Raw genomic sequence first — 17210 nt, forward strand, 5'->3', positions numbered from 1 at the left:
CACTTTGACCCGTTTCCACCTGGTATTACACTGCATCTCGGGTGATCCGATCACATGTGGTCAGGTGAGACACCTCGCTGTTTACACCTGGTCACTTAAATGCGTCTCCTGTGATCACTTGTGTTCGAATTTGGAGGGAATCACTATGTTGATATAGGAATAGTTTTACTGTGGATATAGATACTTGTCTACCTGTTTCCTCCAGCATCTTCACAAGGTCCTTTGCTCTGGGATTAATTTGCACTTTTCGCACAAAACTACGTTCATCTGTAGGAGACAGAATGCGTCTCCTTCCTGAGTTGTATGATGGCTGCGTGGTCCCATGGTGTTTATACTTGGGTACTATTGTTTGTACAGATGAATGTGGTACCTTCAGGCATTTGGAAATTGCACCCAAGTATGAACCAGACTTGTGGAGGTCCACAATTTTTTTTTCTGAGGTCTTGGCTGATTTCTTTTGATTTTCCCATGATTTCAAGCAACGAGGCACTTGAGTTTGAAGGTATGCCTTAAAATACATCCACAGGTATACCTCCAATTCAGTACAACTTCTATCAGAAGCTAATTGTCCAAAGGCTTGACATCATTTTCTGGAATTTTCCAAGCTGCTTAAAGGCACAATAAACTTCTGACCCACTGGAATTGTGATATAGTCAATTAAAACAATCTGTCTGTAAACAATTGTTGGAAAAATTACTTGTGTCATGCACAAAGTAGATGTCCTAAACGACTTGCCAAAACTATAGTTTTCTAATATTAAATCTGTGGAGTGGTTAAAAAATGAGTTTTAAATGACTTCAACCTAAGTGTATGTAAACTTCTGACTTCAACTGTAAGTCGATACTAAAATCAACAAGATGTAACAATACTAGTAGGGCTGTTGCAGTGGAAAATTTTTATCACTGATGTGGTTAAGAGCCAACCACCACCGGTGGACATGTACGGTGGTTGAGGGGCAGGTAGGGGTGCACGCAAATGACATGTTAATGATATTTGAATTTTAAAGACATTATTTCAGGTTGGGGGAACTAATTTTTAAATCGATGAGGGTCAAACAAATCAATTTAAACCAATCAGCACTGTGTTGTAGCAATTGTTTATTGCAAAGAACATACACTATATTGCCAAAAGTATTCGCTCACCCATCCAAATAAATGAATTCAGGTGTTCCAATCATTTCCATGGCCACAGGTGTATAAAATGAAGCACCTAGGCATGCAGACTGCTTCTACAAACATTTGTGAAAGAATGGGCCGCTCTCAGGAGCTCAGTGAATTCCAGCGTGGTACTGTGATAGGATGCCACCTGTGCAACAAGTCCAGTCGTGAAATTTCCTCACTACTAAATATTCCACAGTCAACTGTCAGTGGTATTATAACAAAGTGGAAGCGATTGGGAATGACAGCAACTCAACCACGAAGTGGTAGGCCACGTAAAATGACAGAGCGGGGTCAGCGGATGCTGAGGCGCATAGTGCGCAGAGGTCGCCAACTTTCTGCAGAGTCAGTCGCTACAGACCTCCAAAGTTCATGTGGCCTTCAGATTAGCTCAAGAACAGTGCGTAGAGAACTTCATGGAATGGGTTTCCATGGCCGAGCAGCTGCATCCAAGCCATACATCACCAAGTGCAATGCAAAGCGTCGGATGCAGTGGTGTAAAGCACGCCGCCACTGGACTCTAGAGCAGTGGAGACGCATTCTCTGGAGTGACGAATCACGCTTCTCCATCTGGCAATCTGATGGACGAGTCTGGGTTTGGCGGTTGCCAGGAGAACGGTACTTGTCTGACTGCATTGTGCCAACTGTGAAGTTTGGTGGAGGAGGGATTATGGTGTGGGGTTGTTTTTCAGGAGCTGGGCTTGGCCCCGGCCCCTTAGTTCCAGCGGGCTGTTCACTCAGAACGTGTCCATCTTTTTCTATGTACGCATGCACTACTAGACAGACAACTTTGACTGTTGCACCATGTCTCGCTGTTTATTTCAGCATTTTGTGCAGTAACAATGCATTTTTTAGATGCTGTTTCTATTTAAAAGGAAATGAAACTTTTTAAATGCATCTAGAGAAATCCGCGTTCTGTTTTATTCATTCCACTGCGTCTGTTTTAGCCCAAGAATTCATTATAAGTGCTTGGCACACATCCAATATTTGAATGCTCATTTTAGCATTCGAATTTCGTTTTTTATTTTAAATTCAAGAATATTCAAATTTCGAATTTTATTTGACAGCCTTATTGTTTTAGTCCAACTGAAATCAAAGTACATGTGAATGATAGAGTTGACTGATAGAGTTTTGGGGACGGGCTCTTTTGATTTGGGCTAGTAAGCAACACCCTAGCAACCACCTAGCAATGCAATCAACCATTTAGAACACTGCATAACATTTTCTTCAGCATATGTAAACATCTTGTTTTATCTATAAGCTGATTGCCATTGAGTTTGCGCAGATGCAAACATTATAAGTCTTGCAGAAGGTGTTTGGTAGATGGCAGAGATAGATTAATGGGATGCATGCTGAGTGGGTGTGTGGGCGTACAGAGTGTCTCTGGAGGAGAAGATTCTCACATTAGAAGCTATGACTCGCCAGCAGGAGATGCAGGCTGTTTCCTCTGGGACTGCATTGTATGTTGTAAGTTCAGTCAGTGTGATGTGGGGGTTGGTGAGCGTGAGGTGGAGTGTGCATGTGCCTATATGTGTCAACACGCATATATGTAAAGTTTTAATGTAGCATTAACAAGAATGATAAGAATCATGTCCTTTTTTTCTGTGGAGCACAAAAGGAGATGTTAGGTAGTATGTTAGTGTTTGTCACTATTTACTGTAATTGCATCTTGGGTTGTCTTTTCTTTCAAGAATACAAGAATTTATAAGAAAATGGCTTTTTAGTGTGTGTTCCAAGGAGTTATATTGTTGTATTTTATTGTTGTAACAACCATATCACGTTCAGATTGAGATACCCCTCTACATTTATTAAATTTTTTGTAAAAGAGCAAGAATCACTGTTACAATAAGGCACTTACAATTGAAGTGAATGGGGCCAGATCATAAACATTTAAAATATACATTATTTTAAAAGTATAGCCACAAGACTATGATATGTGTTAACATATCATAACCTTATCTATGTTCAGTTATATTCAATATTACAACTTTGTTGTCATGACGATGTAACGACAGTAAACCACGTAATCTTGTAAACACTGGTAAATCCCTGATTTTATGTAATGTTTATGGCTATACTTTTGAAACATTGTGTATTTCAATGTTTATTCACCTTATTTAGCCCTGCCCCTTTTCAGCACTCCGCGCCTCCATGTTTTGTCTCTTAACCTCCGGTTTGTATTGAAGCTACTGAGAAAAGTCGATCAAAATGGATTATGTGTGGGAGCACAGAAAGTATTTTTCACCAAGAGTTGATGGTGTGAGTCTACACTAAGTCTTTCTAGCACGTCAGTCCACTGTCGGCCATCTTTGGAATGCTCTCGGGAGGCTATTTCCAGTCATGACAGTGCAGCTCCTATCTGCTTGAAATGGGGAACACCGAAATCTCAAAAATGGTTGGTCAAGTTTATGATCAAAAAACAGATTTCAAATCAGCAGTAAAATCTGACAACACTGGTATCATAAATTGTGATTCTTTACACATTCTTTAATTTTCCGGGCTTGTACAGCTAATGCGCATACGCGTTCTCGAGTTGATTGACAGGCGATGTCTGTCTCTAAAAGGTGATTGGCTCTTTTAACTGTAAGGCCGGACTTCCTTTCTACATCTGCTGACCCTTGAGTACTAGTTTCTTGGTTGGGCATTCCAATTTCTCCCATTCATTTTAATGGAAGTGTCCCATCTCTGCTACACCACCCCTTTGCTAAGTGAAAATGTTAGTGAGGTGTTTTTCTGTCACTGTAAATGTTAGTTTTTCCAACACACACATAGGTAAATTTTACCTGGCAGATCTATTTAGATCTAGTTAGAATTGTTTCTAATTCAGAGACAAATGGAAAGAGATTCACAAATAGAAAGTTGGCCCACAAATAAATGTAAGGAGTTTCACAAAAATGAAATGAATTCACAATAAAAAGAATGACATTTACAAATATATGTTAGGAGTTTCACAAAAAAAAAGAAAAAAAAAGAAAGTGAATTCACAAATATATAAAATGATATTTGCAAATAAAAAAATTATTTATAAATATATTGTTTAACTCACAAATACAACGCTGTCCAGCATTTATTTGTGGATCCACAAATAGGTGGACTCCACCATCATCTACTCAAGCCAATCAGATAAAAGCCACATTACTCGGATCAATCGTAGTACGTTCTGTCATCAACCAATCATGCTTTGTTAAACTATCAGGGCGGGACCAGAGTCACAGCGCTCTCATGAGCATGGAATCAAGCACTTACAGATAAGCTCCAAGGCCGCAAACTTTTAAAGAAATGGACGGCATCAGAAGAATACTGCGACTTAATGTTCGTATCATTTTCTCTCAGTTATAAACCTGTTTAGTGTCTTGTTAAAATTGTGAAAATTGCCCATTTGCAGAGTGTCCTGATCATTATAGCTAACCTGGCTGACTGTAGGAGTCTGCTAGTTTAATTTTAACCAAGTTTCTTGACTAAAACTCCTAGCTACAGAATGGAAATGTATGTATGTGTCGTCAAAACCATTACTCTTAATGTTACATGGCAGATCCAAACAGACACACTACCAGACACTACAAAAGATCAGTAGTGCAGATAGTGCCCTAATAAAACATGAATCATATTAGATGATCTTAGGAGCACAAATCATAAATTAATACCCTATATTACACAGTGTACAAGATCTGCTATGGCAATAATTTGGTTTCCATTATCCATTAATGTAATTTATCTGTAATACATTATTTGTGGATCTCTTTCCATTTGTTTCTAAATTAGAAACAATTCTAACTCCATACAGATCACATTCAGACAGCTACAACACACTGCAGTTTATCAGGTTACAAGCTGTTTTATTGTTATAAGTGTAATTCTGCTCATTTTCTTAGGTTTCAACTTGTTAATAATTTGTGTTAAAATGTGTAGTTGACATGAAATTCCAAACATTGACAGCTCGTATTATTTCATATGCAAGTTCATAACATTAAAGGTAGTTACATTTGTTCTTTTTTAAATTACTTTTCACCCCATGTTTGTAAAAGGTTTAAATGTGATTAAAACTGTTGTAAACGGAATATAAAATAAAACGTTCACTTTATCTATAACGTGATGGGTGAATGACATGATAAGATGGCCAGAGGAGTATTCCTGATAGCAGGTTAAGCGACTTACCTGGGTAAGTTTACTCAGAGTAAGCAGATAACCTCAACTTTTGGCTCCAAAAACTGAGGTAACGCTCAGGGTATGTTAGTAGCCATAGGAACTTACTCTGAACATAACCTGCTCTGGAGTAAGTTATGTTCCAGAGTTAGTTTATTTCTGGTAGATGTCAGTAAGTTTAAGAGGCTGTCAGCATATGAGTGCCCTTTTAATAGTGACACAGTGGATGTGGAAGTTCAGATTACGCACAATATTATACTTTTAAAGCAATATTATGGTAAAGTGCAATCTTTACCTCACAAATCTTCTTTACTCCGGCATTTCCAGTCTCACACACCGCAGATTTGCATTCAAAAGTGAACAAATTGTGTACATTGTGCTTTAACTTTTAATGGGAAGTTTTTAATACTGTAATATTTTTAACGCAGAACACATTGTAAAGTCCCCCACACTCTTCACTGTGAAGAGAGGGCTTTATGTATTTATATTTAGCCCTTCTAATAAATCATTTTTATTCTATACATTTCATAGAATAAAATTATTATAGCACCCACATTCTATTTGCAGTTCCCTCAGTCAATGAATATTAATGTTATTTATAAAATGACATTCCATAGTATCATTATGTAGGTAATGTCTGCCAATTAAAAGCTTAAGCAATTAATCACTTGTTATTCTTCTTCACTAACTAGATAATAATTTCATGGACCACAGATATAGCATAGAGGTTAGAGATTATATTATCACTTTAATTCATGTAGGGTACATATAAATGCACACATTTCCAGACTTGTTCATTGTACTCTCTTAATTATCTGAAAATATAAATGAGACATGCTGTCATTTTGAGTCACCCACAGTGCCCTCCTTTAGCTGGTGGTCAAGTGATTCAATGAAAAGATGTATCTTTCTGATGCTCAGCCTCCTCTACTCCATCAGAAGCTGTACATGGTCCATCTCTAAATTACATTTTTGTTCTGCCTTTCAATAGGGACCTTTTACAGCTTCCTATTAAAATGGAAGAGATGAGTTACTTTTCCCTAATGCTGAGATCATGAACATCTATAATGTATAACACTATGTAACACAGTTTTTGTTCCTGGGTAGTAAGTGTTATTTCCTAATTGCTTATGCCTCAAAAGTATAGAAAATTGCTATTATTCCCCACAAACTTTGCTTTTGTGACCAGGACAATGATATTTTGAAATTTACCTATTTCCAATGAGAAAACGGGCGAATTCGTGTCTTTTCGTTAACATAAAGTCAGAAAAAACAACATATGAATACGAATTAACATGTATTTATACTTAAGTAATACAAAAATGACTACAAAAGATTTAGAAGTGAGTAGAACTTCGAGATTTACGATTATTCTGTAAATCACTTTCACGAATCAGCCCCCAAATATACTCATCATACTTCAAGGCATCCAGCAAGGTCTTGATGCTGTTGTAATCTTCTTTGAGGTGCACCGAGTGAGCCAGGGGAAGAGACGGGTACTTATTACCATTATGGAGCAGCACGGCTTTGAGGCTCCTGGATGAGCTGTCAATGAAGAGGCAACACTCATTCTGGTTACAGGCGATTCCGATTGCCTCGAACAGACTGGTCACTTTGTGGCAGAAGCAGAGCCCATCTTGATGGTTGAAGAAGCTGGAAAAAGGTTGGTGATGCTTCCTCTGATCTGCGACTTGCACACTTTCATCCAGCAAGTCCCACTGCTTGAGCCTGAACGTCAAAAGATCGGCATTGGACTTGGTGAGACCAAGATCTCTAATCAACTCGTTGAGGTCTTTTTGGTTGGGTTAGTATGGGTTTCTCTCCTCAGCTCCACCTCTGAAATTGTCATCTGGATCTACAACATCTTCCTCGCTCTCTGACTTGCTGCTGTCTTCTAAAGACAGCTGCTCTCTTTCCGGAGGAGTGGGTACGGGGAGCTCATGGCAGTGTGGCACCAGGGCGATGGATGAAGGAAGGTCCGGATACGTGATAACAGGTGCGTTCTTGCCAGTCCGACATTTGGAAGGGTCCACCATGCAGAAGTAGCAGTTGCTTGAGTGGTCAGTGGGTTCCCGCAAAATTCTTGGGATAGCAAACTTCATGGTTCTCTTTTCTCCTCTGTACCATCCTACAAAAATACATTTATTTCACCCATGACTAATGTGTAAGAGATTCTCGCAACATTTTTCATATATGATATATCTTTTCAATAACATTGAAAATTGTAAAACATTTTAAAATTAAAAACTTTTATAACATAAAATTCCGAGCAACAATTGTCCATCTTACCTTCCAGAGTTTTTTTTTTGCAGTGCTCACAGGTGAAATGAGGTGCCCAGGGTTTGTCTTGGTCCCCGACAGGCATGCCGAAATATGCCTTGTAGGCCTCACACATCTTAGCGGATGTTTCCACGGAGTACTTTTTCACTCTTATCTTGAAAAATTGACCGCAGACATAGCAAGATGCGTCTGCCGGATGCTTGCAGCCTCTTGATGCCATCTCAGAAAAATGCAGAAATGTATCCACTTAGGCAGCTGGAACTAAACTGAACTGGTGGGCTTAAGGCCCCTGTATTTATACTACTATTTATATTACTGGAAAGTTCTAGAAAGTTCTAGAAGTTACTCCATGTTTACTCAGCACTGAATCTATCTGGAATGTTCTGGAAAATAGGTAAATTTCAAAATATCACTGTCCTGGACACAAAAGCAAAGTTTGTGGGGAATAATAGCCATTTTCTAAACCTTTGAGGCGTAAGCAATTAGGAAATAACACTTACTACCCAGGAAAAAAAAAAAAAAAAAACATTTTGTTACACAGTGTAATCAGACACATGATCTTCAATTAAAACCACATTTCATTCAGTACCAATTTGCTGGAGGCAGATGGACCCTCCTCTACTTGAGAATGCCCAGCCTTGGCCTTTTATGGGACAAAACAACAAGCAAGTTTTAATGCTACATCAAATAAGAAAAGAAAACGATGGACAGTTTTGGGTTAATCAACCGAGAGTTCAGGGTTTATGTCACCTTAAGTTAACCTTGCTTTCTGGAATACCCCTCAGAAGTGTCGGATAGAAATATTTTAAATTACTTTGTGTTGTCTCTTGGACTTTCATGAGTATGGAGGCATATCAGTATGTCCACAATGTGAAGGTAGGATCTTGTGCATGAAGTACTCTTGTTTTAAATTCTGTTTTCAGTTATGATGTCAAACAACACTTTAAAATACTTGGGCTAACTTTTGGCAACTCTATTAACTGTAAATCCACTTCGCTAGCTAATTACACATTGGCATCAACGCCATAGATTTCTATATAGAGAACTGTGGTGAGGGTGTGGTTGAGTGTCATCCAGGGATGTATCCTTACCGCTTCCCCTCTCCCTGGACTGACACTCAACCACGCCCTCGCCACAAGAACGCTAGAACGGAAGTCCAAAGACAACATTTTCAAGATGGATGTGTGCTAGTTTCTCTGGTGCATAAGGTGAATAAACTGGTCCTATTCACTTCCATTGTAAGTGCCTTACTGTAACTGAATTTTTTTGCTCCATTTTTATTTTTTTATTTTTTATTTTTTTAAATAAACAAGGGACGAGTCAGTTATTTTTTAGTAATCAGTGTTATGCTACAAAATCTGTCAACTGAGCTTAACTTGTATTGAATCTGGAAGATTCCTTTAAAGGGATAGTTCACCCCAAAATGAAAATTCAGTCATTGTTTACTCACCTCTGTGTTGTTATAACCCTATATGACTTTCTTTTTCTTAACACAAAGGGAGAAAGTGTGAAATAAAAAATTTTGTGCTCAATGATGACATACAGTGGCAGTTTATAAAATATTCGAACAACATTATTTCTCTATTGTATCTGTTATATCTTATGTTTTATTTTTATGTCACTATATGTATATATGTTTAAATATATATGTTTGTATGAATGTATGCATGTATTTATGGTTGCATTCTCTTTGCACTGGAAGTTTCTGTCACCATGAAAAATTCCTTGTGTGTGTAAGAAAACTTGTCAATAAAGCTCACTCTGATTCTGATTTATGGTAACTACCTCTTCAAGCTTCAAAAGAATGCAAAAGTATAAGTCAGAAGTCTAATAAATTATTCCATGAGACTCATGATTGTTATGAAGCATACGATAATGTTTGGTGAGAAACAAACGGAAATCAAATGTATTATTTAGTGATCATTTTCACTGACCGTTGATGTCCTGTGTGTGTTCATGATAGGGCACGAGAGCAACAGTACACGCTGCCCCCTCGCGACATTGGGGTGTTCAAGCGAAAATTGTTTGTTTATCTAAAAACAGGTCCACCACAGTGATAGTGACAAAAGAACAGAAACAGAAACACAGAGGCTACAGGCAGTCACAGTCACACCGTGTCCTAATCTGATGACAAACGACACACAATAAAATGCATATTTTCTATGGTAATCAGAGTTTTTGTTCTAACTAGCCATGACAGCAACGGTACATTCTATCGATAGCTTGTTTTCTATTTTCAAGATCGCGTGAGTAACTCTGTCCGCTGTGAATTGGCACCGGTCCAAAAACTTTCTCATAACAGAATATTAAAGTCAGCATCTCATGAGCCAGTTAAAAACGACTTGATTTTGGCTGAGAATGTAACACCTACCAATGTTTTTTGGTCTCACTCTCTTCAGGTCTGTAACAAATACTCACCGGTTCAGAACGGTGAAGAGGTGACAGACATTCCCACCTACTCCATCTCACTGTTTGTTTGAGGACTCCGGTTCAAAAAAATTATTCGACTACAAACTTGTAGGAGTTTATTAAGTTAATAAGTAGTTTAGTAAGTTCTGTTCTATGGTGTGCAGCTTGCACATGTTGTGTTTCCTGTTGTTAGTATCGCTGGTGGTCCTGTTGAATTGAAACAAAGAGAGTTTTCGCTTGAACGCCCCACCTTGCGAGTGGTAGCGTAACTACTGTTGCTCTCGTGCAAGGAGATCTAAACCTCTCGTGCAGACTCATGAACGCGCATAGGAGATCAACGGTCGGTCAAGAGTTTCACTTAATAATACATTAGATTGCTGATTGTTTCTCACCAAATCTTATCATTTTCCTTCAGAACAAGGCATCAGTCGCACACAATACTATATTAAACTTCTGAATTATACTTTTGTGTCCTTATGATGCTTGAAGAGGTGGTCAACATAAACTGCCATTGTATGACATCACTGAGCACATATTGTTTTTTCACAATTTCTCCCTTTGTGTTAAGAAAAAGAAAGAAAGTTATAGGCGTTGAGTGACAGCGAGTAGCAATGTTCTGTCGCGCATCCAGATGCGTGCTCATAATATATATCCACTGACGTATACTAATCATGCACTCAATGATGCACTCAGTTTATTCAAATAAAACGTTTTATAAGGGCGGATTAGAACCCGGAACTTCTTATACTGGAGGTGAAAACTTTACCATAAAACCAATCTGTCATTCTGGCTAAAATTTACTGAACCATGTACAAAATCCCAAGTTATCAAATTAATTATGTGAAATTTTTATTCGAGCTCTTAAATGGATCATCAAGACCGACTGTTTATCAAAACAGTGAAAGATTATTTGAATTTATCTGCACATAACCTAATTAATATTCATGAGCCCCCCCCCCCCCCAAATGTCACCACCACAAGTGACACTCATGGTTAAGAAAACAGGTAATTGTATTACTGAAGTAGATCTAACATTTGTCCAGACCCAGACTGAATCTGCTGATTTTTTTTTTTTTTTTTTGTGCTGATTTTGGGGAAAAATCTGCCAAATGGATTTAAAAATGGCCAGATGTGTTAAACGGAGTTGAAAGTACTGCACTCTGAAAAGATAACCAAATTAGCCATTTTCTTTAAAGGGGTCATGAAATGCTCTTTTTTTTTTTTTCTTCCCTGAGGTCCACTAATAATGTTAGTAAAGTTTTTTTGCATCAAAACAGTCAAAATTTTGTAATAAATGATCATTTTGCACACTGTCTCTGGCCCTCTGTCTGAAATGCTCGGTTTTGGCCTAAGTGCCTCCTTAAAACTTCAAAGTAAACGGCCAATGTTATGATTGGCTAACATTGGGCAGCCCCTCGAATACAGCATATTGTAAACTCAGTCGGAAAAGAATGAACCAGCTCAACAACATAAAACTAAATGTCAGGGTTTACACATAACGCACATCCAACACATTGCATCCGAATATATTAAAATGTTCATCTCAAAATTCGGGGAACTCTTGATACCAAGCCAAGGTCAGGTAGACCAAGAAAGATTTCAGCCACAGCTGCCAGAAGAATTGTTCAGGATACAAAGAAAAACACACAGGTAACCTCAGGAGAAATACAGGCTGTTCTGGAAAAAGACGGTGTGGTTGTTTCAAGGAGCACAATACTTGTTGACCCCTCTCCAAACATAGTGCTTATGGTTGTGACCATAAAGCTCTATTTTGGTCTGGTCACTCCAAATTACAGTGTGCCAGAAGCTGTGAGGCATGTCAAGGTGTTGTCGGGCATATTGTAACTGGGATTTTTTGTGGCATTGGCTTCTTTCTGGCAACTCGACCATGCAGCTCATTTTTGTTCAAGTATCATCGTATTGTGCTCCTTGAAACAACCACACCGTCTTTTTCCAGAGCAGCCTGTATTTCTCTTGAGGTTACCTGTGGGTTTTTCTTTATATCCCGAACAATTCTTTTGGCAGTTGTGGCTGAAATCTTTCTTGGTCTACCTGACCTTGGCTTGGTATCAAGAGATCCCCAAATTTTCCACTTCTTAATAAGTGATTGAACAGTACTGACTGGCATTTTCAAGACTTTGGATATCTTTTAATATCCTTTTCCATCTTTATAAAGTTCCATTACCTTTTTACGCAGGTCTTTTGACAGTTCTTTTCTGCTCCCCATGGCTCAGTATCTAGCCTGCTCAGTGCATCCACGTGAGAGCTAACAAACTCATTGACTATTTATACACAGGCACTAATTGCAATTTAAAAAGCCACAGGTGTGGGAAATTAACCTTTAATTGCCATTTAAACCTGTGTGTGTCACCTTGTGTGTCTGTAACAAGGCCAAACATTCAAGGGTATGTAAACTTTTGATCAGGGCCATTTGGGTGATTTCTGTTACTATTATGATTTAAAAAGGAGCCAAACAACTATGTGATGATAAATGGCTTCATACGATCACTATCCTTAAATAAAAGACAGTTTTTGCATGATCAGTCATATTTTCAAAATCAATGCCAAAATTTCAAAATTTCTGCCAGGGTATGCAAACTTTTGAGCACAACTGTAATCCACTCTAAAATATGCTGAAGACACATCCAGTTTCCAGTATCGTTCAGTCATGTTTTCATACACCAACAACTAAAAATAGCACAGATGGGTGAAAGAACTCAAGGCAGCAGCTGAATGATGGTGCTTCTCCTCTTCAGAGATGTAACTTGACAACGCGTCTTTTAAAAGCGGCCTGAGATATGTATCAAGCGGTCAGAGACGTCTTGTCTGTGCATGTTTATGTAGAAAAACATTTTAATCCAGACAGGCACATGAAGGTGTCCTGTGTTAGTCCATTTTGGATGAATCACCCATGACAGGCCCATCTCTCTCCTCTTCACCTGTGTGACTGACTGAGCACCAGTGGGCAGGGCCAAGAGTGCAGTGACGGAAAAATAGGCGTTGCATATGCAGATGTATTTGGTACTTGTGACGTCACAAGTTCCACGAATTCCAAACAAGCTGTTTTTGCAGCTTGGTTTAAATAAATGCTCTTTTTCTATTAAGGTGGAAGTTTTCAGTTCTGAAACTTACAGTATGTTTTTATAGTACAATGATCTCTTGTATGTCAAAAGATCAAGGAAAATTTGATTCCTTGTGTCATGACTCCTTTAAATAAACAGACACTTGCATTACAGTTCTGTGGAGTTCTGAAGTGACAGATTCAATGTGGACCTGTATTTGGCTTAGTACGCCCATGTGCTGTTTGCATAAATGGATAAATCTTGATATATGCTGATTATTTTGAATATATGGAAACATTCTCAGTGACTATATGCTGTTTCTTTAACAGGGCCTTTTCACACAACTGGGTTGGCAGGACCACAGCACACTTTTGAGATGGATTCTCGAGATGACTTCATTGAGGATGGTGAATGCCATAGCAACAACTCACAGGAGCTTGAAGAGCAAGACAGCACAAGCGGTGAGCTACATGGCTTAAAGTGCAACTCAGTATTTGTTCATTGCTCACAACATATTTAAAAACCTTTCTTGTTAAGACTTAAAACAGATTAGCAAGGTGACCTGTGACAGAGCAACTGTTAATAATAAGAACAAACTTTTTTTTTTCTTGCTACCAGACGACGGTGATAGTGATTTTGATAAAGATGACTCATCAAATGCCTCGGCTGATTACAGCATAACGAGTCATAAAATCGGCCACTGCCCCATTCAACATGATGATGTCAAGGAGGTGAGTATCTGATGCAAGATCTCTAAAGACTGTGAATTACCTTGCATACTTCCTTACTCATGTGATCTGCATTATTGTCTTTTTTATAGACAACTAAGTGTCTTCACTGCTTAGTGCCTTTGCAAAAGTATTCCGACCTTGACCAATTCTCTTACTTTACTGATTTACGAAAACATTGGAAAGCACTAAAATTATTTCAATGTTACATTTATTTTGTCTACAAGATTTATTCTCTAAATAGGTCTTTGACCTTCTATTTGGGATTATTGTCCTTCTGAAGTAGTAACAAAATATTGGTTTTGTATCAGACTTCATGTAGGATTTATAAATTGTGTCCATTAGGAGAACGAGGAGGGAACAGAACAGGGAAGTGGTTATGTATGTCCTCTTTGTTCTTTGGAGTTCAGTAGCCCAGATCAGCTCGTCGCACATGTATACCAGGTGAGGACACCAATACCAAACCAAAGCCCCTTGCCTCTTTTTGTCAGGAGAAGCATGATGATAAGCAGGGTTGGGAGGGTTACTTTTGAAATGTATTCCAGTACAGATTACAGAATACATGCTGTAAAATGTAATTTGTAACATATTTCGTTAGATTACTCAAGGTCATTAACGTATTCTAAATACTTTGGATTACTTCTTCAGCACTGGTAGATTTTTTCACTTGTTTTGACTATAAAAACTCTTGTCAGTCCAGTAAGACAAAATACAAATGTTAAAAATACATTCTCTAAAAAACATAAATATCTTATGCAGTGTTGTTTCTAAAACAAGATAAATCAAACTGATCTTGTTTTAAGAATTTTTAGATATTTTTAAAGGAAAACAATAAAAAAAATTATTATCAAGAATATGATTTTTGACCTAATATCAAAGATCTTACTAGAAAAAAAGAAATTATGATCCAACGTGAATTTTCTTGTTAAAAAAATATGATCGTGCCTGGTAACATGTGCATGTAAAATGGCTAGAAATAGCATTTTAGCTTAGCTTAAACCTAACAATTTACACAAGGTTTATTTCTATTTCTTCTGCTCCAAACTTACTTCAAACTTACTTCTCTGTCTGCTCGTATGAATGTAACACATCATAAGAAAGTGTTTCACCGCTGTTCAGATGCACTTTGGATCACATAATTTATATGTATAAATGTTTTCCATCTGAAAGGACTAAATATGAAATGAAACAAATGACAATAAAATGCAAAGTAATCTCTTCAGTAATCAAAATACTTTTTGAATGTAACTGTATTCTAATTATCAATTATTTAAATTGTAACTGTAGTGGAATACAGTTACTTATATTTTGTATTTTAAATACGTAATCCCGTTGCATGTATTCCGTTACTCCCCAACCCTGATGATAAGGTAGTAGAGGGTAATGACCTTTTAAAGTGTTAAAGCTTTCCTGTCTCAGTGGCAAACCCAAAATTAAAGGCTTATAACTCGACAAAAAACAAAAAAACAAGGAGGATCAAGTGTTTGGTTTCATTTTAAAGAAAACTTTACACATTTTTTAATGATATAGATTATGATAAATGCAGAGATTCTCAGCCTAAGAAACTGCTGAAAAATCACAAAAAATATTGAGCCAAAATCTTATTTTTCTGATTTGACATTATATATCTCTGGGTGTAAATAAGGTGGCTCCAATAACTGCTTTTGTTTTGTTCCCAATCAAGTCAATTGTAACTGTAATTTTGTGTTGATACGACAAAGCAATCAAAAGTTATAGCATCACAAAGAATTTATCCTAGTGTCCAAAAACATTTTTTCTGTGAGTAAAACAAATAGGCTGGTTGTATTCTACTCTTTGAGAGCTTTCCAACAACATGGCACATGGCTATTTGAAGAGTTTGATGTTTTTACTGATTATAATAATATGTACAGTGCAAAATTTTTGATAAATTATCAAAACTGAACACTTCTGATTTGTCTGCAAATTTCAAAGCACTTGTTCAGTTTTGGTCATAATGCCTACATGCATTGTAAAGTAGAGCTTCTAAGCTTTAAAACAATATCTATTTTGTGTTGGGCAGGACTGTAGTTATTGATATTTATTTTATTTTTATTTTTTTCTCGCGGGCCCAAAAGGGGTAATGAGGAATTGGGTAACACTGGCTGATATTCTGAACAAACATTTTGAAATAAAATAGTTTTTTCTTTCTTTTGTATATACATCAAAGTAACATTTTTCAAATATTGTGACAAAGCATCCTGTTAATTATATCAGATGTTGGGGCACAAATTACACAGTTTCCTAAGAATGAACCATGTACATACAAATGACCTAAGAATGACCCAAGCTCTTCAAAAGTACTTGGACATTTACACACATTGCAGTGCGCTTGTTATCTTTGAGTGTCAATGGGGAAGATAAGTGAGAGATGTCTAGAGGCAGACATGTGCCAAAACCTGCGTCACATGCCACCATTATTCAGAGAAAGTATCATGCTTTGGATAAATAGATGCTACTTTTCTCTTTTTAGCTACACACTTTTACTTTCTCACCCCAGTTCATCTTCATCTCATCTATCTAGAGGCTCTTTTAAATTAAAGCTATCAGCAGTCATCATAATGGTGTCATTGTACAAATGCTTTCCAACACCCACAACAGACCCTTAAGGGCAAACAAACAGCCTAAAATTATGACTAGACACAGAGACACAGGCGATGCAAAAGGGAATTTTAAACCATTTGTGAAAAATGTTGCATAGTGAGGATGTCTTCAAAAATAATGCCATAAATAGTTTTCATTTATCAATTAACGTCATGCAAAGTCTAGTAAAGATAAAAAAAAAAAAAAAGCGAAATCAATATTTGATGTGACCACCTTTGTCCATAAAAGAGCACCAATTCTCCTAAGTACACTTGGACACAGTTTTTCTTGGTTGATGGCAAAGAGGATGTTCCAAACTTCTTGGAGAATCCACCTCAGTTCTTCTATCTCAATTGCTTCTGTCTTTTCATGTAATCCCAGACTGACTCGATGTTCAGTTGGGGGCTCTTTGGGTTTCATGCCATCTGTTGCAGGGCTCCCTGTTCTTCTATTCTGTTCTATTTGCAAAAGCAATGTTTATGAGTCTAACATTTGTATTTGCTATTGACACACTAAAGCTGAAGATATAAATAACCATCTTAAGACAAAAACGTTTTTGTGAAACATCTTATGTGCCTAAAACTTTTGCACAGTACTGTATATCATTTATAAATGTGCATGTATGTTTAAGTACACTGCTCCTTAACCCCTTTTCCAACAGCACACAGCAGTGGGTGGCAGTAAGAGTTATGTCTGTCCTGTTTGTGGACGAGCACTCAGCTCTCCGGGCTCTCTTGGCCGCCATATTCTCATCCATTCTGAGGACCGTTTATCCAATTGTGCAGTGTGTGGAGCTCGCTTCACCGACACCAACAACTTCAACAGGTCAG

The 17210-nt window shown here is 37.6% G+C and overlaps 1 protein-coding gene across 3 annotated transcripts in view; it reads left to right on the forward strand.

Annotated features, from left to right (window-relative positions):
* Positions 1 to 17210, forward strand: part of LOC127415693 (zinc finger protein 821-like) — a 28689-nt gene that overhangs the window by 5136 nt on the left and 6343 nt on the right. For 2 of the 3 annotated variants that reach the window (XM_051654531.1, XM_051654518.1), the window contains exons 2-5: positions 13381 to 13512; positions 13670 to 13782; positions 14125 to 14223; positions 17042 to 17205. In XM_051654531.1, coding sequence (XP_051510491.1) covers positions 13428 to 13512; positions 13670 to 13782; positions 14125 to 14223; positions 17042 to 17205 — 461 coding nt within the window. In that variant the 5' untranslated portion in view covers positions 13381 to 13427. Of the gene's footprint in view, positions 1 to 7159; positions 7297 to 13380; positions 13513 to 13669; positions 13783 to 14124; positions 14224 to 17041; positions 17206 to 17210 lie in introns of those variants that run through there. The other variant, XM_051654523.1, reaches the window with a different exon arrangement.

The sequence above is a fragment of the Myxocyprinus asiaticus genome, chromosome 2 (assembly GCF_019703515.2).
Source record: "Myxocyprinus asiaticus isolate MX2 ecotype Aquarium Trade chromosome 2, UBuf_Myxa_2, whole genome shotgun sequence".
Lineage (NCBI taxonomy): Eukaryota > Metazoa > Chordata > Actinopteri > Cypriniformes > Catostomidae > Myxocyprinus > Myxocyprinus asiaticus.